General features: G+C 40.7%; 1 protein-coding gene across 9 annotated transcripts in view; it reads left to right on the top strand.

Annotated features, from left to right (window-relative positions):
- The window catches only part of Elmo1 (engulfment and cell motility 1), a 523,734-nt gene that overhangs the window by 466,420 nt on the left and 32,343 nt on the right, over positions 1 to 24,971 (top strand). For all 9 annotated transcript variants that reach the window (NM_001395578.1, XM_087591062.1, XM_087591058.1 and 6 more), the window contains 2 exon segments: positions 13,094 to 13,257; positions 20,790 to 20,902. In NM_001395578.1, coding sequence (NP_001382507.1) covers positions 13,094 to 13,257; positions 20,790 to 20,902 — 277 coding nt within the window.

Raw genomic sequence — 24,971 nt, 5'->3', positions numbered from 1 at the left:
ACATTGCAGTTGGGTGGGGCTCCTCCTTTAACCTACAGAGTACTTGGGGTGATCGCTGGGCATCTGTGCCTGCACAGCAGACAGTTAGAAACTTGGGACTTGTAAGCTTTCAGGTTCATATAATTGCTTTTCCACTTTTCAGAATATTATTTTGAGTAAGTCACTGAATTCTGCCTATCAGTTGCTTCATCCTGTCTCCAAATATTAATATCAGCCCCAAATTCGAGGATTCTCAGTTTATTAGAGATACACATACATAGATATATATGATGCAGTTATCTGTAGCCAGTGCCAATCTCACTTCTTGTTTTTCCAATGTCTAGTAGAATAATCATGCAGAAGGGCAATTAAATAGGTGCAAGACCATTTGCTCTTCTGCTCTAAATTCCACCCCCTATTTGTCTACTTGTTGGTTTAATATCTCTCATGCTTTCATTTATTGCTAATATTGAATATTCCTGGTACTTTCCAAGATGTTGCCCAAACATTTTGGAGACCTCACTCTGCATTGGGAAGCATAGTTATTCATTTGGATTAAGTCTTTGGGGGGATAAGAATCATATATAAAACAAAGATAAATAAAGAAAAGTTCTTTGCAGTGTATGAGATTTCAAATACCAGCCAGCACTTTGAAATGTTGCCAGCATTCCCTCAATCCTCAGCGCCAGAGCCGTAGTTTTCTCTGTCAAAAACTCATGATGATTCCAAGAGTCCATCTTAACAATAACAGCAAAGATAAAAACATAGCATTGAGTGGGTTTTATTTGTGATGGCTTGTTTGATGTGTATTACTCGCTATTCTTGTCAACTACTTAGTGCAGAGTCATTTGTCAACTGTAAGTTAAAGTGAAAAAGATTTTTCATTCAACTCCAGTATTCCAAAATCAGCTGCAACTCAAAATTTACACTGTACCAGTTTAATGCATGGGCTTCCCAAGTACAGAAAGTCCCATGTTACCTACCAGTGAAAACTATCAAGCTCTGTTTCTGGAACTGAGAAAAAATAGAACATATCTACTTGGGAGGATTACAGTGAAGATATGTGCTGACATTTCACTATGTGTATGCAAGTAGGTCCCAGTAAATGTTAGCAGTCTCTGTGCTGTTCCCTATGGCAAAGACCATGGTTTTGGTTGATGTTGTAAGCTGGGAAGTTGACTTAGTGGGTATGACCTGAGCTCAATGCCAGTCACTCACTACAAAAATGTAGGTATGGCATCATGCACACCTGTAACCTCTGAGCAAAGTGGGTAGAGACAGGGAGATTCCTGGGGCTTGCTGGCTGTTAGCCTAACTATAGATTCAATGAGAGACCCTAAATCAAGGGAATAAAGTGAAGAGTAACAAAGACACCCATGTTCTCTTCTTACCATGCACAAATACTGGCATCTACACCTTCAACATACATGGACATCTGCACATGCATACACTCACACATTCATACATACACAAATACACACCCAGTATTTTGCACATTCATAACTGTCTAGTTAAGTGAAAGAAGGGGGTAAGTAGGTATCGTAGTGAGAATTATGGAATTTTGGTTTCCTTAAAAAACAGAAATATTATAAAAACTTTTTTTCTTGTTAAGTCCCAGGTTTAGGATATAGGACTGCTTCAGATTGTCCATTGTGATTTGCCTCATGCTCTAGTAGGGATGTGATTTTGCCATGCCACAGAGAGTTCTTTGATTGGCTGACATTTGGGATTCTGGAGACTTTTTATCGGATATATAAATGCTAGGATTCTTAGAAGTGTTGAGGAGGGGGATTGTTGGTTCTTGTTGGTCATGGGTTTTTAGGTAGTCATGCATAAAGAAGAAATTAGATATCCTGATGGCAAAGATCAAACTTGCCCCCAAGGAACTTGATACCCCTAATTATCAGGAAGTAGTTTAATGCTAACTGTCAGAGTCTCCTGGGTCCCCTGCAGTGTCTCACCTCCCCTTGTCAGACCCTTCTGGGTCCCTTGCAGGGTTTGACCCCTGCTGAGCCCTGCTGATGCATGTGGAAGCCTTTTGTTCCTAACAAAGGAGCAGTCTGATCCAGTACACCTGTGGGCAATGGTGATGGTCAATTCTTTCCTGTCTTTTGTCTTCACAGTCTTTTGTTTTTGAGATTTAGGCTGGTCTTCCAGGATTTCTCCCCAGAAAATTGGGGGTACTATTCGGACTTTCATTACCGAAGTCTTGAGCCGGGTTTCCCACTGTGCTTCCTAAATTTTTCCTCCTGGTCAACTTGGGGTATATATTTGGAAAATAAAGCTACAGAATGGGCATTCTTTCTTAACACAAATAACCTGCACACGCAAGTGCATGTGAATGTACATGTGCATGTGAGTGTGTGTGTGTGTGTGTGTGTGTGTGTGTGTGTGTGTGTGTGTGTTTTAATCCCGCAGGCTTGGGCCTGGTTCTCGGTGCCGTGAAGGTGTGGGCATCGACAGCTAGCATTTCCCCCTTTCTGACTGCTGACTTTATTCAGGGATATCTTCCCTTTTCTCTCTATCCTTTTTTCTTTTATCTAAGTTAGGAGGTTGAAAGGGTGGAAGAAAAAAAGAGTGGAGAAAGAAAAAAGAACCCAAAAGTAGCAAAGATGAGCTACTAAGTATTACATTTATTCTCAGTTTAAAAGTATATTTCCTAGTTAAGAATGATATACATAACAAAGTCCAAAACAAGATACAAACTTTTCTGGATGACGTATGAGGAGTGGGAGGGAAGAGTTGTGGTAGACGTGATTAGGATGCATTATAGCATATATGAAATTACCAAAGGAAAAAATACAAGGGGTAAAAAAGAACTTTAGAGTTACCATGATGTAGTTTGACATATTTATTTCTGAAGCTTGCTCTAGTTGTCATGTCATTTAACATGATGTGTAACATGTGGGTACAAGAACATCTTTGTTATATGAATAAATATATGTTTTTAAACTTAATTTCATTCTAATTATAATTCTAAGATGTTTCTTAGAAGTTAAATATACTCAACTTTCCCTGGCAGTATAAAACATTGGATTTTTAATATAAAGATAGTCATTCTAGGTATCAGAAGGTCTATCCCTTGGCCTAATGTCTGCTTATAGTTTCATTCATTCAATGGTATTCCTCAGCCCCTCCTGAGTGCTTGAAATGGCTCATGAGTGGGTTCTTACCCCAAATATTATACTATTTCCAGAGATACGTATATGGGCTTCATAGACCGAAATGGTGATGATAGAGAGATTCCATTTAGTTATTGGACTAAACAATCAATATTCATGAGCACATAAACATACATTCAAGTTCAAGTTATAATAATTTTTGGCTACTCTGTAAGGAATTTTAGTTAGTAGACATTGGAACTTTTAAGAATATTAGATCTAAAGTTATTGATCATTCCTGTGCATTAAGATTAACTAGTGTTTTGCCTTTCTGCATGAAATTCAGTTGATGACTAACAATTCCTTGCTTGTAGCATCCTCGTTCAAAAAGGAGAAAGTGACATAATCAATTACTGATGTTGCCCACTGGCATGATAAAGAAGAATGCTGGTGCACATGTCACACAATTGCCATCCATGCTGTTCCTTGCTTTGGATGCAAAGAGAACAGGAGTATCTGGGGAAACCAGTGAATTTTTGGAAGCCATGGGGACAGTTTGTTACAGAGCTTTGAGTGGTCTGGACAAAGAACAGAAAGAGATACCGGAGCCAGGGTGGAGGTTAGGGAGGAGCCATTTCAGTTCTGAGTGCTCATTGACTTCAGACACCAAGTGGCAGCAAGTTTTGCATAGTCACTTCCACCACTTTAATTGTCTGAGCATTGTGGCCATAATGGATGGCAGGCTCTCCTTTAAACATAATAAATGGCTCACAATTACTTTACTTTGGAGAGTGCTCTTCTGCCCTGGGACACTATAATAACCTGCAAAAGGAAAGCAAAGGCCTAGGGATTTATGAGATGTCTCCATTTCAACCATCTGGGAGAAATACAGCACAGTGCCAGTGTGACCGTGTGCTTACCAGAGTTAATCTATCATTGCTCCTGCTATGAGCCCTTTTCTCTCCTGCTTAAGACTATCACAGGGATTTGTCCCTAGCCTTCACAAAGACTGGCCAGAAATCATATTTTTCATGTAACTCTAGAAATATGGTCCAGCTGACCTTCAATTTATTGGACCGAGGGGGAATTTTTCTAGTTAGAAGGATTTTTAAAATCCAGTGGTGATATTAAAAGAAAAGAAGAAGACTAATGAGATATAGTCTCTCCCTGTAAAGCTTTCAAGGTCCTACTGGAGAGACAAGTAGTGAATAAATATTCTCAGTGCACTCTGAGAAGTTGGTGAAACCTAGATTAAGAGTAGAACTCTGCTTGATGAGGAAGCCAGGGGTCTGCTTAATTCATGTTGAGTCCCTGCCACTTAAATTATATGAAGAGCCCATATCCACACAGCACTTTCTGAAGTCACCGTGACTTGTTTATGTACATCTTCCCTGCTTGGTTTCTCTGGGTGGCCATTAGGTCTAGTTCCTGTCCCTGCCAGCACCTCACCCAGTGACGAGCATGTATGTGGTGCATATGAGCAGATGCAAGATTGATTATATTTCTAAATTTTCTTTTTAAGCTTTCTTGAGAACTTCAAACATGAGTATCATATGTAAGTATCACATCTACATTACACCCCTGCAACTCCTCCTCTGTTTGCTGCTGTAAATGTGTGGCCCAGGCTAGTCTCGAACTTGTGATTTTTTTGCCTTACCTTTTCACTATTTTCTACTAGCAGGCACCACCAAAACTAGCTAAATCATCTTCATACCAATACCAGGAAGCAATACTTATTACATAAACTTAAACCCAAATGTATTTATCCTTAGTATAAATCTGCTAGACTTGGTCACATATCATGGTATTGAATGTTCCAGCTAAGACTAGGGCCTTTACTATTTTGCAATCAGCCTCGTGTCTTCTGAACAGGGAAAGGTAGTCAGATGGTGAGGACACCCAGCCCTCTATGTTCACAGACATGGCATCCACATAAGGAATCTAAACTCTTAGGCCATGGAGGGTTGTCTCTGTGCTGAGTATATACAGCTTCCTTCTTATCTTTAGTCTATAAACAGTATGTTAGGAAAGCTCCTGACAGCACTGATGTTCTATTAGGGATAGTACCTCATTTGCAAGTGATTTGCAGTAGAGGGGAGGATATAGGTAGTAGGCGTTTGCAAACACTATGCCATTTTATGTAAGAAATTCAGATCTTCAAATTTGAGAATCTTCAAACTAATCCCTCACAGACACTAAAAGAGGGTTTTATGGATAGCTAAGTATTGACCAGTGAGCCCCTACAGGGGCTCTGCCCTGCCACCATCTATCTGCAGAGGGGCATCCCCAGTGTTGGATACCGACTCTTTGTGGAGGATGTGCTGAGTCAACCACGCAATGGCTTGCTTGACACCAGGACTTCTTTATGGAGCCAGACTTTTCTTTCCCACTCCATTTCCTCTGTGTTTGCACCTAAGCAGACTGCTTTTAAAGTTTATTAAATCTCCCTTCCAGTGGGGCAAGTTCTTCACTTTCATTTGTCACTATTTAATAATGAATTCAGAACAGGCTGAGAGATTTAAACCAGCACATATTAGGTTTTTACCCTCAAGATGAGACCAAAGGCACTTCATCTACTCCTTCCTGATGTCTGATCACCACGTCACAAGAGTCTTCTTTATTTGGGCCTGCTATGTTCCTCTTCTCCTTCATTTCCCCACAAATGTTTATTAAATTGACAACAAGAAACATACAGATGAATTAAGGGAACCCCAGTGATCAGCTGTTGTGACACACAAACGGAGTGGCATAGTAGTCAATGGCTCCCTCTCCCGGGCCTTAAACAGGAAGGGAAACAGAGTCGGTGATGCACCTCACACAGGCTGCAAGCAGCTGTAGTACCTGCCAACAGGAGAGCTGTGCAGACCATGTAACTCCTGACAAAAAATAAGGAATTCTTCACTATTTTTAATCACCCTGTATTTTGGCACCATGACTGTGTGTGAGGAGGAACGGAGGTGATGGTTGCTCGGCAGGGTAAAGGTACATCCTGAGCAAGCAGGAGGTCAGGAATCCCAGACACCCATATAAAAAGTGGGTGTGGCAGTTCATGTTAGTAACTCCAAGGCTAACAGGAACAGTGCAGACACAGGTGGAGTCCTGGGAATCACTTGACCAGCCATCCTAGCCAAGTCTTGAACTCTGTGAGAAACCATGTTCCAGTAAATATCCTAACTAGGGGGATCTTAGCAAAATGTGATCATTATTCCTCCTCCCCCATTACCAGGCAGCCATAGTTTAAAGACAACAAAACCCAAAACTCCCAGTAGCTCTCATCAATGTACTTTCCAGCTGGGAGTGTTCTTTGTAAATTCAAAAGGCCTTGCAAAGACTGCTTCGGCCCATGCTGACAGTGTCTCTATGAGATTCGTGAGCGGGAATTAGAGGACCAAAATGGAATGAGCTTGCTAAAAATATGCTACCTTTTTACCCCAACCTTAATAAGGAAAAAGTATAAAGTACCCTCCCATACCCTCCCTACACACATTCATAATGACTTGCCTGACCTGTCAGTTTATTTAAAGCTGTGGATTAAATGTCATTCTCTAATGTGACTGGCACGGTTCCTCTTTGCCTGAGGCTGATTCTATCAGATGCTGGTGAAAATAGCTTTCTCTTGCCCACTGGGGCCTTCAATTAACTAGTCAGCAAATTTAGCCTGATTGCCCATGTTAATTTGGCTCCCTGTTTCAGTGGGGCAAAGTGGTTTGTCACACAGCTACATGACTCCTGATCATACTAGCACAAGGGGAGCTAGTTCTCAACCTCTGCTCTCCAGCTTCCTCCATGAATGAGCTTCCTGCAGAGACTACAGAGACAACAGGGAGGAGCATGTGCTTCCCAGGTCATTGTTCTTCTGTGAACCTAGCACTGATAGATTTTTACATGAATCACTGGTTGAAAGGTTTACTATTTTTACCACCTATAAAAATGCGTTAAACCTTACATTAAAAGATCTTCACAGGAAGGGCAGAGCAGCTGTTGACATTACCCACCTTAGTCTTCAGAACTGGACATCTCTGTATTATCATCTGCATGGAACACATTAGGTTCAGTCATTATATAATGAATTATTTTGGTTATTTTGGTTGTAACACCCAAGGTCCTCAGAGATCTCAGTCCGGATGATGACAGCATGCTTGAAGCTGTTACGCTTTCTCTGAAGCAAAAACCAGTCCGTGGGAGAGCTAAACAGCAGCCCCGTTCTATTTTGGTCTCAGGGAACACTTGAAAAATCACCTGTGATACTCTCACAGTTGTGTATCCTCAGCCCTTCCTGCACTCTGTCAGCCATAGTTTGCCTGCTCTGCACACAGCTCTGCTCTAATCACATATTTGGAGACTGTTGCCCAAGGAACTGTGAGCTCCTTGGGAAAACGTTGGCCACATTTGTGAAAGCATTCCTCATTGAAGTCACCAGATCCCTTCAACATGAGCTCTGTGGCTACCTTAGAGAAAAACAGCCCAGGAAACAGGCTATGACCCTAGTAAAGGTGACATCTGAGGAAATTGCACAAACAGGCTGGAGCAGCCACTTCCTTGGCTATAGCTGCTTGCTCTTGGTGCCTGACTGCTCTTGGCAAGAGCACTGATGTCCTCTGCATTTTAGTGGACTGTCAGGCAGTAGCAGTAGGACTCAAGTCCTCAGCTGGTATCTGTGTGTCACACTAAGCAGTCACGCAGAGGGCAGAAGCAGCCCCACTAGCTTTCCCTGACAAGGCAGTCCTCTTACTTGTCTCATCTCTCCTCTTTGTTCAAGTCCAGGTGTAAATTAGCCTCCTGGAAGGAACTGGAAAAAGAGAACCCATTTCTTGAACCCATTCTAGAATCAAAGTCTTGAGGGTCAAGCCAGACAAAACTCATCCTAATTTCTGTTTTTCTCTGATGCTTGGAAACTGCTGACTTTGGGGCTTTCTTCTAGATTCTTTCTTTTGACCATTTGATGAGCCCTCAAAACATAAAGGAAACAGATGTTTTCCCCAGTAACTACTCCATGACTGGACTGCTCCATGTTCTGGAGACAGAGTTATAAGTGAAGAAGATAAGTAGTCTTCACATGATGCAAGCAGTACTGTGATAGGGGATGTAAGCTCAAATCCCAGCTTTGCAGGAAGGCATATCAGCCCTGTCTTCTCAGGCAGAACTAAAGAACAGGTGTTAAAAGGAAGATGTAAAGAGCAAAGGGAAAGAGAATAGGAAGGAATGTAGAAGAGTGAAAGTCAAGGTGCTGAGCAACCCTTGGTGTTGAACGGTCATGGAGTTCACATGTGGGACCCAGCAAAGAAGGGAAGATGAAAGATGCATTAGCTTCCTTTCTGTTGCTGTGATAAAGTTCTGTAGCAAAAGCAATTTATGGCTGAAAGACTTCTTTTGGTTCACAGTTCTAGACTGCAGTCCATCACATCTAGAAAATCACAAGCACTTAAGGGAAATGGTCACAGCACATCCCTAATCAGAAACAGAGAGCACCCATTTCTGCACGTCAGTGTTCAGTTCATTTTCTGAATCTGTATATTCTGCCTAGATATTTTCTGCCTCTCATAGTGGATGGGTCATCTCACTTTAATTAATATAATCAAGATAATCCCCCAAGGACAGGTCTAGGAGCCTGTGATTTTAGCCTTCCATTCAATTGACAATAATATGACAGCCAGTGACACATTGACTATCCAGTCTACACACCAAAGGTAATACTCAGTCACTGTAGCTTTTAACAAGTGATTGACTTGACTTTATATTTTTAAAGGAGGTGGAAATTGGGAGGAGAGGCTGGAAAGGACAGACAAGTTCAAAGTCTACTGGTCAAACCAGGGTAGGCATATGGGCAACAGTTCTGGAAAGGTCAGCATAAACACTGTGAAATTAACAGAAGGAATGGTCAGAAGGCAGTCAGCATCTCACTACACTTCACTTGGCAGCCGTGACCCTAGAGCAACATTTCCAGCTTTTTGTGAGCAGGGGGCCACCTAAGCCCTAATGGTTCCATGTTTTATAACCATTGGTTCAGAATTCACCATTGGGTTTACTTGACAGTCATGAGTACAGGTATCTGTTCCCTAGAGAACAGACTTATGGATGAATTAGATCCCAGAACTCTAACTGGAAACATAGTAACACCATTATGAAGATTTAGTCTCCAGAAAATGGTCATTTTCCTAGCTCATGATCCTTAGCTTTTTAGTAGACTATACGAAGTAACTATTATACTATGAACTGGTGTGTTCAGAGAAAGAAACCCAAGAGCCTCTCTGTACTTATCAACATGGACTGGCTTGTGGTTATAAATTAGGCCTTGTTGCTCCTTCAGGTAGACATGGTAGAGGCAGGGTTCTCAGAGCACCATGAGGAGGAACACAATGAAGAAGTGGAGACAAAGTATAGTTAATGATACCAAAGGAAATCATATCATTTGTGAGATGTTGAAGAGCATTTTTGCATTTATCAGTGACACAATTGTTTCTGATTCATCTGAAGTAATTGAGAACACACAATGAAATCATGAGAGGCCAGAGTTTGACACCAGGCCTCTGTTACTTCAAGGCATTCCTCTTTATTCACAATAAGCCTGGCCCACACAGCTTTCATCAAGCCAGGCCTCATACCAGAGGTATAGAATGGCCATACCGTGCAAGATGTTTGGCAGAAGGGTGTAGAAACAGGCCACAGAATCTGCTAAAGCCCTGAAACCACTCAGAGTGACAGTGGGCACACTGTAGAATCTTTCTGAACCAATTTTTGTCAATGCAACCCAAATATAATGGTGAGCTGCCATCTAGGTCCTATGAATACATAGAGTCCTCACATGAGGTGTGCATGTCTGCAGGCTGAAAGGGAGATTATATTTTCTGTTCAAGCTACCTTTTAAATTTTAATTCAGAAGGAGCTTCATAAGATATGATCCTCGATGGTCAGCATTTCCTAAATCTGATTACAGATGTTGTCTTATGTCAGCTTGACATAAGCTAAAGTCATTGGGGAGCAGGGAGCCATAATAGAGAATGCCTTTATAACATTGGCCTATATGCAAGCCTATAGGACATTTTCTTAATTAGTGGTTGATGGGAGCTACCCAGCCCATTGCTGGTGGGGTTGGTCGCCTTGGCTTCTATAAGAAAGCAGGCTGAGCAAGCCATGTGTAGTAAGCCAATAAGCACTGCACATCAGATTTGACTAGTTATGCATTTAGTAAAGAACTCATTGTTTCCAAGCAAATATTCAACCGTGGTATATAAAGAAATGTGAATTTAAAAGTCATTTCCCTTTTTAAATTTAAATTTGATTTTATGTGCACATGTATATGCGCCTGCACGTATGTTTGTGTACCACTTATATCACTGATGCCCACAGAGTCCAGAGAGCATTGGCCTCCCAAAACTAGGGTTACAGATGGTTGTGGGACACTTGGTGAGTTCTAGGAAATAAACCCAAGCCCAATAGAAAACCAGCCATTTTTCTTAATCACTAGCTATTTCTGCAGTCTAACTATCTTCTTATTAAAATAGTCAACTCTATTCATCGTTCCCCTTGTCTCCTTCTGTCTGTCTTCTTCAGCCCATAGGCGTCTACCAGATGTTTGTCGGGGGTCTGGCTGCAAATAGTAAGAGTCCCATTCATATCAACTTAAGAAAATAGAATGTATATCAACTTAAGAAGAAAAAAATTTTTCTTAAGAAAAGAATATTGATTAATGTACCAAAAATACCAAAATGTAAATTTAGACAGATTTCAGATTGTACAAAGCATAACCTCCATCAATATTCTCTACAATCAGAGGTCTACCTTTTACCTGATTCTGTTACATTTTCTCTATGTCCCATATCCTCTATATTAAGGGGCATGTTCTTAGTCTCAACTTGAGAATGAGCAGCCTTTGACTATATCACAAGTTAAATTGGGACAATCTCAACAAGGGTGCTGATGGAACAGTTTGGATCACATGATCACTCATGAGCCCTAGCATGAATCTTAGCAGCTATGATGTGGATACTCCCATCTTTTGGGACTCTTCCTTAAATACATGGAGTGGTAAAATCACCTTAGCTCTCTGAACTTTCAGTTTTTCATTTGTTAAACGAAGGGGATAGAGCGAGCTCCACACTATCTCAGTTTTGTCCTGATACTATTTAAAATACCACTTCTTTATTTTAATTATTGCACCATTCTCTTGCATGTCCCATCATCCTACCAGAAGAGCAAATAACACCGGGTTTCACTCCAAGGCTCGATAAACGGGCAGCTGGTAACCCCCAATGGCAAAGCATATAATTCAGTCTTGACCAAATTTAGCCATTGAATATGCTTCACAGCATGAAATGTTTAGAATTTTAAAATTTGTCAAGCATCCCAAATTGACAATTATGCCTGATTAGAAAAGCCAACGCAGTTGAAGGTCAGCTGGAAAGTGTCCTATCTTGTTACACTTGGAGCATGGAACGATGCTTAGGTAGTCAGTTCTGATTTAGTTGTAGCCCAGGTTCAGAATCGCTAATGTATGGAGGTGTTCTAGGTTATTTGTCTGAGTATACACCAGTGGAACACCCATTGTTCCTCCAAAGATCATCTCAAGTGTATTTGAATACAATGTCTCCTGTCTGTCAGTACAGTGTAAATGTCTCTTCTCCCCACACGTCTGTTGTGATGATCTGGTGCCTTCTTTCCATCTCTCATTAGACCACTAGCTCACAGAAGGCAGAGTCTGCATCTGATTCATATTTCTTCAGCATAAATTCAGTATTATAGTCATCATACTTGGTCCCTGAGGATGCTTCTAGGTGTATGTTAGGCAAGTTATCAATCTTCCCTCAGTTCCTTTATGTGTACAATACTCATATCCTGTTCTTCTCTATTAGAGAGAGGATTAAATGAGATGATGCATAGCAAAAGTACTTGGTACCAAATTTATCATGAAGCAGACACATATAGGTTGTTTTATTCTGTTTTAAATGTCTGAACAGCACTCAGAAACAGTAAAGAGGCAGTAGAGTTCTACAAACTTGAAATTAAATCTCAGCCTATCCGCATACCAACTGACTGTGATTCTAAGCTAATTTATTAATGTTCTGTAGCTTCAGTTCCTCATAGAATAGAAATGCTGGTCATATCTGCTTGTAGATTTAAGTGGGGAAATAATAGAAAGGGCAAACACACACACAGACACACACACACACACACCACATAAAGTATCTACTAGGCCACTGGGTACTTGGTACAGAGCCAATAAAGGGTAACATTTGTAATAGAGGTTCTCATTTGTAATGAGCGATGAAGAGTAGCAATGAGATTACAAGCCCTTTGGATACCTCTGACCTTTTTTTTTCTTTATGTATTTTGATGAAGATGAGTCTACATTCATAGAGGCAATGGTTAATGGCCCCATGTGGACCTGTCTAGAGGCATAAATTACCATGTCCTTATTTTCTTGAAGTTTCCAGTGGGATATATCTGTTGTAATATAACAAACCCTCTGCCTAGTGGCTGACTCAAAGAGAAAGAGCTTGTGCCCATTTCCAAATGCATATCCAAATCCTTAATGTGTATGAACACTTAGGCCCTAACGACAGGAGAAAGAGATCTGGAAGGTGTATCTCTATATCCATTTGAATTGGTGCCAGCCAAACCTCACAGTTAATTTTATCACAGCAATTTTCTCCTGGAAGAAATAATTAATATGCAGGCTTTTAGCTGTGGTTTGGCCTTTGCTGCTTTCTGACTTTCGAGTTTGTGCTGTTTATATTGCCATATCAGTAGCTGTCACATAATATACAGAGCGACTAGGCATTCTCTCCTGCCCTTCACTTCAACTTAGTCTATTTTTTTCCTCGTGGTTCCCACGGTGCAAGAAAAAAAAATAGAAGTATACATAATGAAAGTTTATGTTTTCAGAGAGCACACTCAAGGTTGGAGCTGAGAGGTCACGCTGTGCACCCAGGGAGCAGGGAGCTTTTAACAAGGTAGTCATTTCTGAACAGGAAAGATTGGCCCCAGGAATGTAAAGCTCTTGTTTTCCTTGACAGGTAATGCAGGTGGTGAAGGAGCAGGTTATGAGAGCGCTTACAACCAAGCCTAGTTCCCTGGACCAGTTCAAGAGCAAGCTGCAAAACCTGAGCTACACTGAGATCCTGAAAATCCGCCAGTCTGAGAGGATGAACCAGGAAGATTTCCAGTCTCGCCCGATTTTGTAAGTTACCCACATCTGATCGCGGTCTCTGCTACAGCCCCCTAGTGATTTGGTGCTGTAACAGCAGGGACAGGCTGTAAGCTCCTTCGACCTTAGGATGTGCGCAAGAGACCTTCCAAAAAAAATAGCGTTTAAGGGACGTCTGGCTACAACCAGAATGTAAAGTGAATAACTAAATGAAATAATAATTTTTAAAAATGGAGGCCTTCCAGTAACTCCTTGAAGTGGGACTTGTGGGGTTGGCAGCTGTGATCCCTCAGGATCTGTAGCCAAAATACACTTGACTTCTTTCACATTTAGAACCTAAAAAGGGATATGCGCAAAGGATGTCTTTTGTTTTCTCATGTAAAACTGTATTTCACACAGGTACCTCTTAAGTGGCAAAATATCATGCTATCCAGAGATAGGTACACTAGTTATTAAAGAATTGGGAACTCTAAGGTAGCATAAGTTCCAGTGAGAGCAGTGGAGGGAAAGGGGGAACAACCCTCCCCGGCCCCAAGCGTAGGCCAGTGGTTAGCATCAGAGCATCTCCTGTCACTTTTATGACTATAAATCTACAGGCTCCCAGTGGGAAGACAGCAGGGGCCCCCTTTATTTATAGGACTTTGCATTAAATGTCACTTGCAACCATTTCAAAACTTCATGTATCTCCATCTCTAAAATGCTCTGAATCTGGAAAATAAGAACTCTTTTGTTCACCTCATCTCTTCTGAGACCTGGCCTGTTTTTCTTTGCTAAGAACCGGATTAGATTCATCACCTTTGTATTTTATAGAAAAGGACAGAGGAGTAACGGTGGGAAGCAGGGAAGGGATTTGACAGTTATTTCTCTTTTGTAACAAGAAGACTAGAAGTGACTTCCTCTGAGCTTTCCTATGTATTATCTACTGTTCTCTTTCTCTCCCTCTCCCTACCTCTCTCTATGGGGTGTGTGTGTGTGTGTGTGTGTGTGTGTGTGTGTGTGTGTGTGTTCTTTGCTTGAATAATCTGATAATTTTTATGGCTGACAATTGTTAAAACACCCTTTATTCTAGTTCATTTCCTTACTTCACTTGAGGTAGGCAAGTGTTATTCCCAAAGAGGGAGAAGACACCTAGGGAAGAAGCTAGCCTTGAACCTGCTGAACCCTCAGCTACTCCATCAACCACACCTTCAGACTGGGTCTGCATGTGCAAGACTGAGAGTAAGTTAAGAAAGTATACGGGTTAGAAAGGACAGTAGTCAAGTTGTAACATGTATGATTTGCTTTCAGGTCTTAAATTCCTCCCGAAACTGTACATTCCAACTGTAGAGTTCAGTGGACATGAACTTCATCAATAGGGACCAGAAAATGCTTCTAAGGGACTTGGCTCATGTCATTATAAAACATAAGACATACCATACATGTAATACTGGTCCTTATAAGAGACACAACTGGGTTGTTTGTTTGTTTTGTTTTTTGTTCCTCAGCCAGGAGATAGTTACAGTCAGAAAGACCAAACACAGAACCATTGGAGTCAGTAGCTAGATCTTGAGAAATGCAGTTGCGCACTCACAAGGAGGACCGATGGTGCCACACCCTTTCAGGACCCACCTTCACAAAATGCTGACTTTTCAGTTATCTGTCCTAGCCAGTGTACAAACACAAGGACAGTTTATTATTCTCTGACAATTCTTAAAACCTAAAGGGAGAATTGAACAGTTGATTAAGTGAAGGTCGAGTGGCTCTAAATTACTACCACTTCAGCAAAGCCAAGTGAGTCTAAATCAGTGCTTGACCGTGACTGTTGGAGAGGAGAATGTCGGCTCTGCCCAGAGTGAGCACTGCTCTACTCTGCCTTTCTTTCTTTACTTGCAAAACTCTGCCTCTACACGCTGGTGGTTTTTCCCTTTATCACAAGCTCTTACCTTGATATTTCTTGAGTGAGGAGACACAATGCCAATGAAAAGATTATCTCCTTCACTGATATAACTTTGATACCACTCGTGTCTAGGAGACTGGAAAGCACCAGGTCTCACTGGAATTATTGATAAATATAACTGTAGCACAGTCATAACAAGCTGCTAGGAACCTTAGTGATTCAACAGGAAGCTGAGGGACCAGCCTGCAGCTACAGCCTCTGCTACCAGTGGTAGGAAGAAGAATGCAGTTAGAGGGATCTGTCCACTGGGCATCTGTTCTGTCTATTGCTATGATCTTCTAGATGGGAAACTTACCATGGGATTGCATGAAATGTAAGTGCTATGCACATAACTCACGATGAACAAAGTCACTCAAGGGAAGAGGAATCATTGTGCATGTCTCTTTTCTTCTTAATCATTTGAACAAATGCATATTAAGCAATCTCTCCATGGTAGGCTCAGCACAAGGTGCTAAGAAGCACTAAGGTGCCTCAGTATCCAGACTTCAAAAGATGGGGGAAGGGTAGGGCTAATCACAGACTTCTAGGTGTTATAGTAAACACAACTAAATTTCTACAAAGACCACAGGAACTGCATTCATGAAAGCTCAGTTCTTACAGTACCAAAGCTTTAGAGCTAAAAGTGCCATTAAGACTGTCTAGTTCAGGCTTTAATTTTGCTAACAGGGACAGCAGCCTGGCTAGAACATGGGTACCAGTCCACTGCTCTTCACTGGCTCTCTAGTATCTCCCCCATAGCATTCTGTCCTGTCCATGGCTGCCTGAACATCACACACAACCCATCAACAAACCTCAAGTCCAATTGTCTTGATAAAAATGGTCATGTACCCCAAGAAGAAAAAAGTAAACTCTACATGAACAAATGTTTGCTGAACAGCTACGGCTGAAGAAGCACCCCTGCCTTATTTCCTGGTTCCTGATGAATGATTTCAAAGAGTAGATACTTTTTTTGTTTGCCACTTAACAGAGAAGATAAATCTATCCTCATTATCAATACAGACTAATAAATATGAAGAGCTTAAACACTCCAGAAATAGGTCATTTAGCATTGAGTTGGAAGAAGAGACAAGACAAGGACAGAACAGTAGAACAGACAAGTAAACTGTGCTGCAACCTTGAGCTCAGGCACCAGCTCAGTTCTCAGCGAAGCCATTTGCAAGCGTGCCTTGTCACAGTCCATTCAAAGCCTGCCTTTCCCCTCTTCAAGAAAGAAAAACCATCCTGTCCTTATGCCGCTATGAAGATTCACATGACTAAGTGAATTTCACATGTATATAAAAAGGATTTCAAGCGTATTTGAAAAGCAACAAGCACATGCTCAGTTTATGCTATGCACTGACTGAATGATCATGCTTATTACAAAACACAGAACTTCACAAATTGTGGTATTAGTGGTGTATATAAATGGAAAACCCAACCCTGAGTGCATTTGTATATTTCTCACATTAGCTAAGAATATACAAGAGAAATAAATGAGGAAAAAAAACAGAAATAAGGTTGATAGACACACACACACACACACACACACACACACACACACACACTGTACCTTTTCTACAGCCCGGATGACCAGCCTAGTGTTTCGCTCAAAGCCTTTTCTAGTAGGTCAGTTTATATAGGTATACCATGTTCAGTGTTCAAACATCTGACAAATACTTATCAAGGCCTGATACATGCTGGACATTGTTCTTTTTGTTTATGGTTCAACAATGAATAGAACATATACAAGCCTAACCCTCATGGTATTAAATTTTAGAGGGAGTAGTAGATAATATACACATATAACATATGTAAGAGGACAGCAAGTTACATGGTGATAGAAAAGCTTTATAGATAGAACATCTATATAGGGCCAGATAAGAGGAATAAAATATAATTATAAAGATGGTAAAATATCTCTTTAATTGTAATGATGACATTTAAATGAAGATTCATTAGGGATTCAAGGAGCATACCAACTAGTATTTGGATGAAAGATACCCCAAGCAGAAACAATTACTTGTGCATGCATCCTGAGGTCAGAGCATATCTAGGTTCTCAGTGAACCATGAGATAATGTGGCAGGATTCGAGTGAGTGAGGACAATTGCAATAGGAGGTGATTCTGGGGAGGCATCTAGAACCATAATGGTTAGGGCTTTGCTGGAACCATTTGGGACTTTTAGTGGACAACAAACATGGAGTTCTGCATTGGACACACTGTAATGAGGCCCATTTAAAGGCAAGGAGGTCAGTGAGGGAGCTGTTTTAATAATTTAAGCAAGAGATCATAAGATTAGTTTTTACTCTTCATTAGTTATATTTTGAAGAGAAGGGAAATGGTATTTCCTGGTAGATTAAATGTAGTTGTAGAAAGAGAAAACTCAGAGAAGAGCTTTAGATTTGGGACCTAAACCACTAAAGGGCAGCATTCGGGATGGATAATTTGAACAAGGAACCAGGGTTTCTTCTCTGAACATACCAGGCTATGGAACATCCAAGATGGATGATCAGGCAGATGAGTTTGAGGTCAGTAGATGGGTCTAGGTTAGAAATACTAATTTGAAAACTGTCAGAATAAAATTGGCACTTAAATCCATGAGTCTGTTTAGTTGAAGAACCGACTAAGACTGGGACTGGACCCTGAAGATCTCTACAACGGAGACAGAAAAAGATCAGTTTCTAGGAAACTGCCATTCTCACTCAGCCCAATGCTTCTGACTCAATCAGGGGTCCTTGAACGATAGATCTTGGGCCAAGTCTACCCACTGCCACTTTCTGTACATGAGTTTGATTAAAATTCATCCATATTCACTCATTTTTCTATTAGCCTAAAAACCCACAAAGCTTAAAACATTGACTTTCTGATGCTTTAAAGAAAACATTTAGCAAACCCTGTTCTAGATGGCCAGTGGGGAATAGTAGTATCTCAGCTGGGTAGATAGAAAGCTAAGAGTTAACCTCAGTCTAGAGGTGTTGTGTCTTCCAAATACTGCACTCATCTTGCTGAGCCTAAATTAGAATTGTATTCTAGAGAAGGTTCTAGAATGAACTGCTGCACACACACACTCATTTATCCTCCCTGGGCTTTGGATGAATATATGGCTACTGAATCTATTTTCAAGAAAATGAAAAAGTTAAAAAAATTTTAACCTATTTCCCTCTGCCCAATCAATTTTAGAGCTTCATTTGAGGAAGGGAGAGGCAGGGAGGGGCGTGCAGGGGGGAGGGGACTGACTCTTTTTTAAGTTCCCTTGGAGAGATATGGATTTAGTTCTTCTTTTAGTGCATATACTGGATATTGATTGATGTGTTCCAAACTCTTTTCTCTTGTGCTCTCTCCATCCCTAGAGGATGTCTTTCCCACTTTGCTCAGTTGCCCAGACTTAGAAGTCTAAAGCAGTGGTTTATCACCATGAACATGCCTATGCAGTCTTCAACTTCTCCATTCCTTGTAGTGTTCATTAAAGCCGTGATTTGCTTAGTGTATTTTATAAAAGATGAGCACTAATAAGAAATAGTTAAAGTAGTGATCTGCAAGCCTGACCAGAGATCCCCAGAGGCCTGTGGATGGAGGGCCTTGCAAACGCTCCAAACTCTATCATTAGTGTAGCATTTCCATACAGCACATGATTCCAAGGATATGTCAGCTCCCAAATGTGTATTGTTGTCCTAATGACTTTTCCCATGGCTGTGACAAAATATCCTGGCAAAAGCAAGTTAAAGGGACTCATGTTGGCTCTTAGGTGAAAGTTAATGTACAGTGGGCCAGAGAAGTTACAGCAGTGGGAGTTTTGTAGAAGAAAAAGAATGCTTGTGCACAGCTCACTGTTTTGTTGTTGTTGTTGTTGTTGTTGTTGTTTTAATACAGTCTGGGATCTCAGCCCAGGGAATTATACCACCCATAGTTATCAGGTCTTCCTACCTATATTAACCTAATCATGATAATCTCTTACAACTATACCCAGAAACCTATCTACCAGGTTTTGTTAAGTTGAAAATTAAGTTTAACTACCATATTTGTTCTTATGTTACTTTTCCAAAAACACACTCTTTAGTTATTTTATGCATATAAGTATTTTGCCTGCATGCATGTGTATACTCTATATACATGCCAGCTGCCCACAGTGGACAGAAGAGGTCACCAGATCTTCTGAAACTAGAGTTACAGACAGTTATGAGTCAGGTGGGTGCTAGGAACCAAACCGTTCCTCTGCAAGAGCAACAAGTGTTCACAGCTGCTGAGCCATCTCTTCTCCCCACTTCCTTTTCTCTGTCACTCATTATCACAAGAAAGACCTGAGTCTGAATGATGTTCTATCCTTAACCTTTCTGAGGAGTTTTTACATCTATAGGATAGAAATGGTGATATTAAGTACTCATCCGCCAAATTCATTTTAATCTGGGGGAAGTGAAATGAGATAAAATTACACAATGTACTTCCAGTCTTGTGAGTATTTGAGGAGCACAAGTGCCTACCCCACCTGCAAATCAAGAACAGGTGAAAACAGATGTCCTGCCCAATACCAGGCAAAGTACAGAATCAAGGTCAAATCTGATGAATGTGTAAGCCGTGAGTGCCTGTCATAATAGTCATTTAGAGTGTTTAGCTAAGCAAAAGAGAGGTGATCACCAAGGTATATTCAGCAATGTGTTTATTACTGTTCAATGTTTATAAAGACTTAATGCTAACACTGTCTCCTTTGGGAGTCATAGCATTTTCTCAAAAAAAGATTCTAATCTCCATTCATGCTTAAGAAATTGAGACTCAAATGAGCTATGTAAAACACTAGTTATAGACTTGGCCTAGACTGGACCCTGGTTTTCTGACAACTGGATCCATGTTATAGGCAATATTTTTAATACGTCTCTGAGGGCTGAGCTCTATAGCTCCCAATACAGCTTTGATCAGAATACTGCTGACTTTACTAGCCTCAGATGCCAGGGTGCTCAAAAAGCCTTGTAAGATAGAAATCCCTTAAAGAAAGTACTGCACTCTATCATGAAAGCTTTGCACCATAGTTCATCTAAAACTAAATTACATCCTATTAGCCTGAGACATTATAAATAATTTGAATTTATACCATCATTATCTCAATCTCTGTGGGCTAGAATCTGGGACAGTGTTGTGGTTCTCATTTATGAGAGATTGAATGGAAAGCAAAAAAGGGGTCCTTGCACAAGATACCATTAGTATTGGTTTCTTGCAATTCCATGGTTACACTATATTCCTGCTTGGTTAGCCACAAAATTAATGTAGAGGTTTTCTGTTTTGTTTTATATTTTTGATTGTTTGTTTTGTTTTTCTATAAAACTAAGCGCATCTATTTTCTTGGACTTTTGCCTAAGCTGCATCCATTGCTTTGTAAATAAGGAATTTCTCAGAAGGCTTTGTTCTAGAGAAAAGTCACAAAAGTGGCTGGTATTTTTGTGGATAGTCTATAAATGTCAGAGAACCCAATATTGTTATTTCAACAGGGAACCCTGACCTAAATTGTCCAAACACCACTTAGAAAAAAATCGCTAAATGATTCTCTAAAGCATGTGTTGGTGTTGGTGAAAGAAGGCCACTCATGCTCCCTGCCCATCAGCTCACAGTGGGCTGTTTATCAGGGTGCACTGTATAATATGCTGTGTTTGCTCTCCAATAGGGAACTAAAGGAGAAGATCCAGCCAGAAATCTTAGAGCTGATTAAACAGCAGCGTCTGAATCGCCTTGTGGAAGGGACCTGCTTTAGGAAACTCAATGCTCGTCGGAGACAAGGTATGGTTTAGCGAATTCCATACACAGGCAGGGACAACAGTAGCTTGCTTCTTGGTACTCACAAGAAACATAGTGTCATTCAAGGACAGCATTGTTCTTGATAGAAGAACAGCAGTATAGATCAGTTCTTGTTTTATGTGTTGGGAGAACCAAATTACAAAAGATCCATGGAGCTAAAAGGCTGTACTTTGCCATTTAGTGACACAAGGCTGCTTAATGGTGGTGCCAACAACTGGTAATGCATGCTATAATTCAACCATGTGCAAGGCTATTCTCTCAATATGTTACATACACAACCATGGATCATGTGCCACTTGACTGGGGACAACACATACAATGGTGGCCACTAGGAACATTGTGCCACCTTAGTTTTTATATAAATGTATAAATCTGGGGGAAGTGAAATGAGGTAAAATTACACAGTGTACTTCCAGTCTTGGGCGTACTTGGCGTACTTATAGCTACACACATTTGTATATAACAAAACAGAGGGCCCAAGAGTTAAGCAACTTGTAAAGTCCTGAGAAAGCAACAGTTTGTCATCTAAAGCTATAAGCTCTTTCTTCTAGTTTTTACTTTTTACATGTCTGTTTTGTTTATCCTTATTATATCTCTGTCTGTATGACTTATGTGTGGGTAAAGGTGTATGCATTCTATGGTGCACAAATGTAGGTCTAAGGTCAACATTTGTGAGTCTTTTCTTCACTGTATGTTCACTGAATTGAACTTATGTCAATAGGCTTTCATCCCAAATGTTTTTTCACCCATTGAGCCAGATGTTACCAGATGATGCTGAGGCATTGGTATCAAATCCTTCTTTTTGTGACTCTCTCGCACCATCAGGAAATTGGCAAGCACTGTCTGGGTGGATCTTGGCCCTTGCAACATGGGTGGTTCACACTCTCAAACTTCTCACACTAATGCTGTTCCATGGCAAAGTTATTTTATTGAGGTATTAGCAAGGTGATGTAAGAATCTATTTTCAGAATCTTTCAAGTCAGATTTCTGATCTGTCTCTGATTTCTGACCTCAAAATGTCAAATCAAAAAGACAACAGTAGACCAAGCACATTAGGTAGGAAGCAGTCCCAACTGTTCCTCTGCCTTGATTGTTTTCTTGCTGCCTCTATGTGCTTCTGACTGTAAAAAGTGTTCCTATCATACTGCCCTAGAAGAAAACAGCTGGAAAACAGAACTGAGAAACAAGATTTGAAAAGAGGTGAGGAAACTGAGCAAGGTCAGCCATAAGTAGAGGCATCAACAACTGTGCTTAGATCAAATATTAGTTATGTGCTGGGAGCAACTCTGGCAGGTAGTTCTGAAACCCAATAGATGCTTTGCTCAGACACAAAGCTCACCCACTAATGACAGTAATCAATTTGTGTTTGTGCCCATCTCCCTGGCCATTTACTTTAACTGCTCTGGGCTGAGTGTTCAGTAACTGAAATATGTTAATGTTACCACTGAAAATTACACTGAAGAACTTCAGAAGGCGAACCTTCCCAGAGTAAATGTGGATTATTTGGATATAAGCCTTGAGCTTTATACTAAGCCTACGAAGAGGATTTAGGGAGCCGGGGGAACAGCAAATTGAAAGGATGAGTTAGACATGAGAAAGACTTGCACTATAAAACCAGTGGAGGAGAGAACTCAGCCTTTGAAGAATGAGGTCACTCCCTTCCTTTTCTTTGCATTCCTCATGCTGGTCTTCATATCCAGGTATATGATACTCCAACAAGACATTATACTCTAGTGCTAAGCGTTGGCTGCTCTTGTCCAACTATGTGGATTTGAATAGTTTTCAGTCAGTATAAGTATCTGTTTCTTATGATTTTTGCAATGTAGCTCCTAGGAGTCAAGCTAAAAAGAATCACTGTTCTTGTGGAAGATTGTATAAACACACACACACACACAACAATAACAACAACAACAACAACAACAACAACAACAACAACAACAAAAACCGGTCTGAGTGACAAGACTCTCCACTCTACAATTAGCCCTATCAGTGTCTTCAGGCAAGATATCAGATGTCTGAAAACCCTACAACTTGGGAGTCTAGCACTCTGGGCTCTGAGAGCTATTAGCTATTAGCTATGTGCCCTTATCTCCTTATTGTCTCGGTGCAGTTCAATATCCAAAATATATGGATCCATAAATGTAATTTAAATCATTTTCTTTTTGTACTTGACATTGTTCAAAAGACCTAGAAGTATTGGGAATGGGAAAAGCATATAGAGACACTAAAAGCATTGACTGATGCCAGCTGAGTCCTAGTGCTTAGAGTTAAAACTTTTAAGCCACTAACTACCCTATTTGATATCCCTTTCTAGGCTGAAACAGATAGGCTCTACCAGAACTTCCTTCCAGATTTTTGTTTTAAAAAATATTTATTCTTCATTGTTGATGGACGTTCTAATGAATAAAGGTGTTAGTATGTCGCTGATAAGTTAGCAAACACCTGGACAGAGAAATGCAAATCTCATTACCAGCTCTCTGCCTCTGCTGCATGGGCTTTTCCATTGCTCCAGCCAAACACTGTGCTGAGATTTTGCACAACCAAGTAGGCTGGGCTGTAAAATTGATTGCCACTCTTTCAAGTACATGCATGTTCAGGGAGACTTCATCATAGATTGAATCTGTTACTCCCTGTGTAGGAGCCATGGCCACTTCTCTTGTCCCTTCCAACTTGTCTGACAGGGAGGAGGACACAGATGAGCAGATTCAGTAATTAAGTTCAAAGGAGAAACTTTGTAAGTTTCCAGTAACACAGAACTGGAAGTGGAAGAGATTGCAAAGCATCTTTTCCTTTGCTACATTTTGCCAGAATACAGTTGTCATTTGCCTATCACCCTATCTCATCCATAACTTTGATACTTGGACAATCTGATGCAAACAAGACAAGTCTGGGCTTTTGGAATATCTGGCCACAGTACACTTGGGAAACAGTCATATGGTACATACTAATGTAGCTTAAGTCCCAGTCTCCCCACTCCAGGCTGGACACTTCCTCTTCTGTCATGCAATGACGATGTTGCTTCCTACACCAAGTGGGTAGTTGCCAGGATTACGTAAAATCTCTTTAACACCTAACATGATGGGTTGTACATTCTTGACATATAATTTTTAAACATAGGAAGCAGACTACTATTGGATTTCTCAGGACTGCTTTTCTCTTTCTGTTGACACAGTGCAAGGCTCACCATTCTTCTCTGTCCCGTGTACTCCTGGAGGCGAGAGCAAAGATAAACTCCTAGAGGTTGTCTGTGGTACACAAATTATTGCTTCACGAGAGTCTCCAACATTTTCCTCTACTTTCTACAGTTCAGAAATCCAGCTTTCTCAGAATCGATTGCATTGAATGGTCTTGATAACCCCTGGGCTAGACACCAGAGAATCATTTCAAGAAATGATACCTTAAAGCTTACTTCTCATGAAATACGTTTGGTAATTTCTTGTCTCTAAGTGCCAACATGACTGAGTTACCTCAGAATTCTGTGCTGGATTAAACTTGTCTCCCCACTTCAGCCAGCAAGGCCTTTGTACCTCACATAACTCTCATAGTTCAGTCAGAATCCTGGAGCCAAATGGATCATTCAGGTGCAGCATCTCTATCAACCCTTCTGGGCAACAAGCTGCTTCTTTGCTGTTTTAATTACATTTCTCTTTTGGTGTTTCATGAAACCTAATCAGCTCATTCTAACAAAAAGGCAGGAACAAATAAGTATGTATTTCCAAATGAAGGAAAAACAGTTGAATTTTGGAAAAGTCATTCAATAGGTCGAATAACAGTAATCACCATCTTAGAAATGTGGAAGGGTAAGCAGTGGGGTTAGAGTGGCATGTTCTCTGACTGGAATGAATGAGTGCTCCTAGCCAGTCCTGTGGAGAATGTAGGATGTATATATAATGTATGTTTTACTCATGAAGTTAAGGCTATCACTTGCAAGTTAAGAACAGTGGTCTCTCGGGCTATAATTTTGCTAAGGTCTAAAGCTAAGTGTCAAAATGAGGTCTACAGTCAAGGTCTGTGTGATCACCCCAATATTTATTAAGACCAATCATCTTCC

This window comes from Rattus norvegicus, chromosome 17 (assembly GCF_021556685.1).
Source record: "Rattus norvegicus strain SHRSP/BbbUtx chromosome 17, alternate assembly SHRSP_T2T, whole genome shotgun sequence".
NCBI classification, from domain to species: domain Eukaryota; kingdom Metazoa; phylum Chordata; class Mammalia; order Rodentia; family Muridae; genus Rattus; species Rattus norvegicus.
The sequence above is the reverse complement of the archived record's forward strand: the minus strand, read 5'-3'. Positions and strand labels throughout refer to the sequence as shown.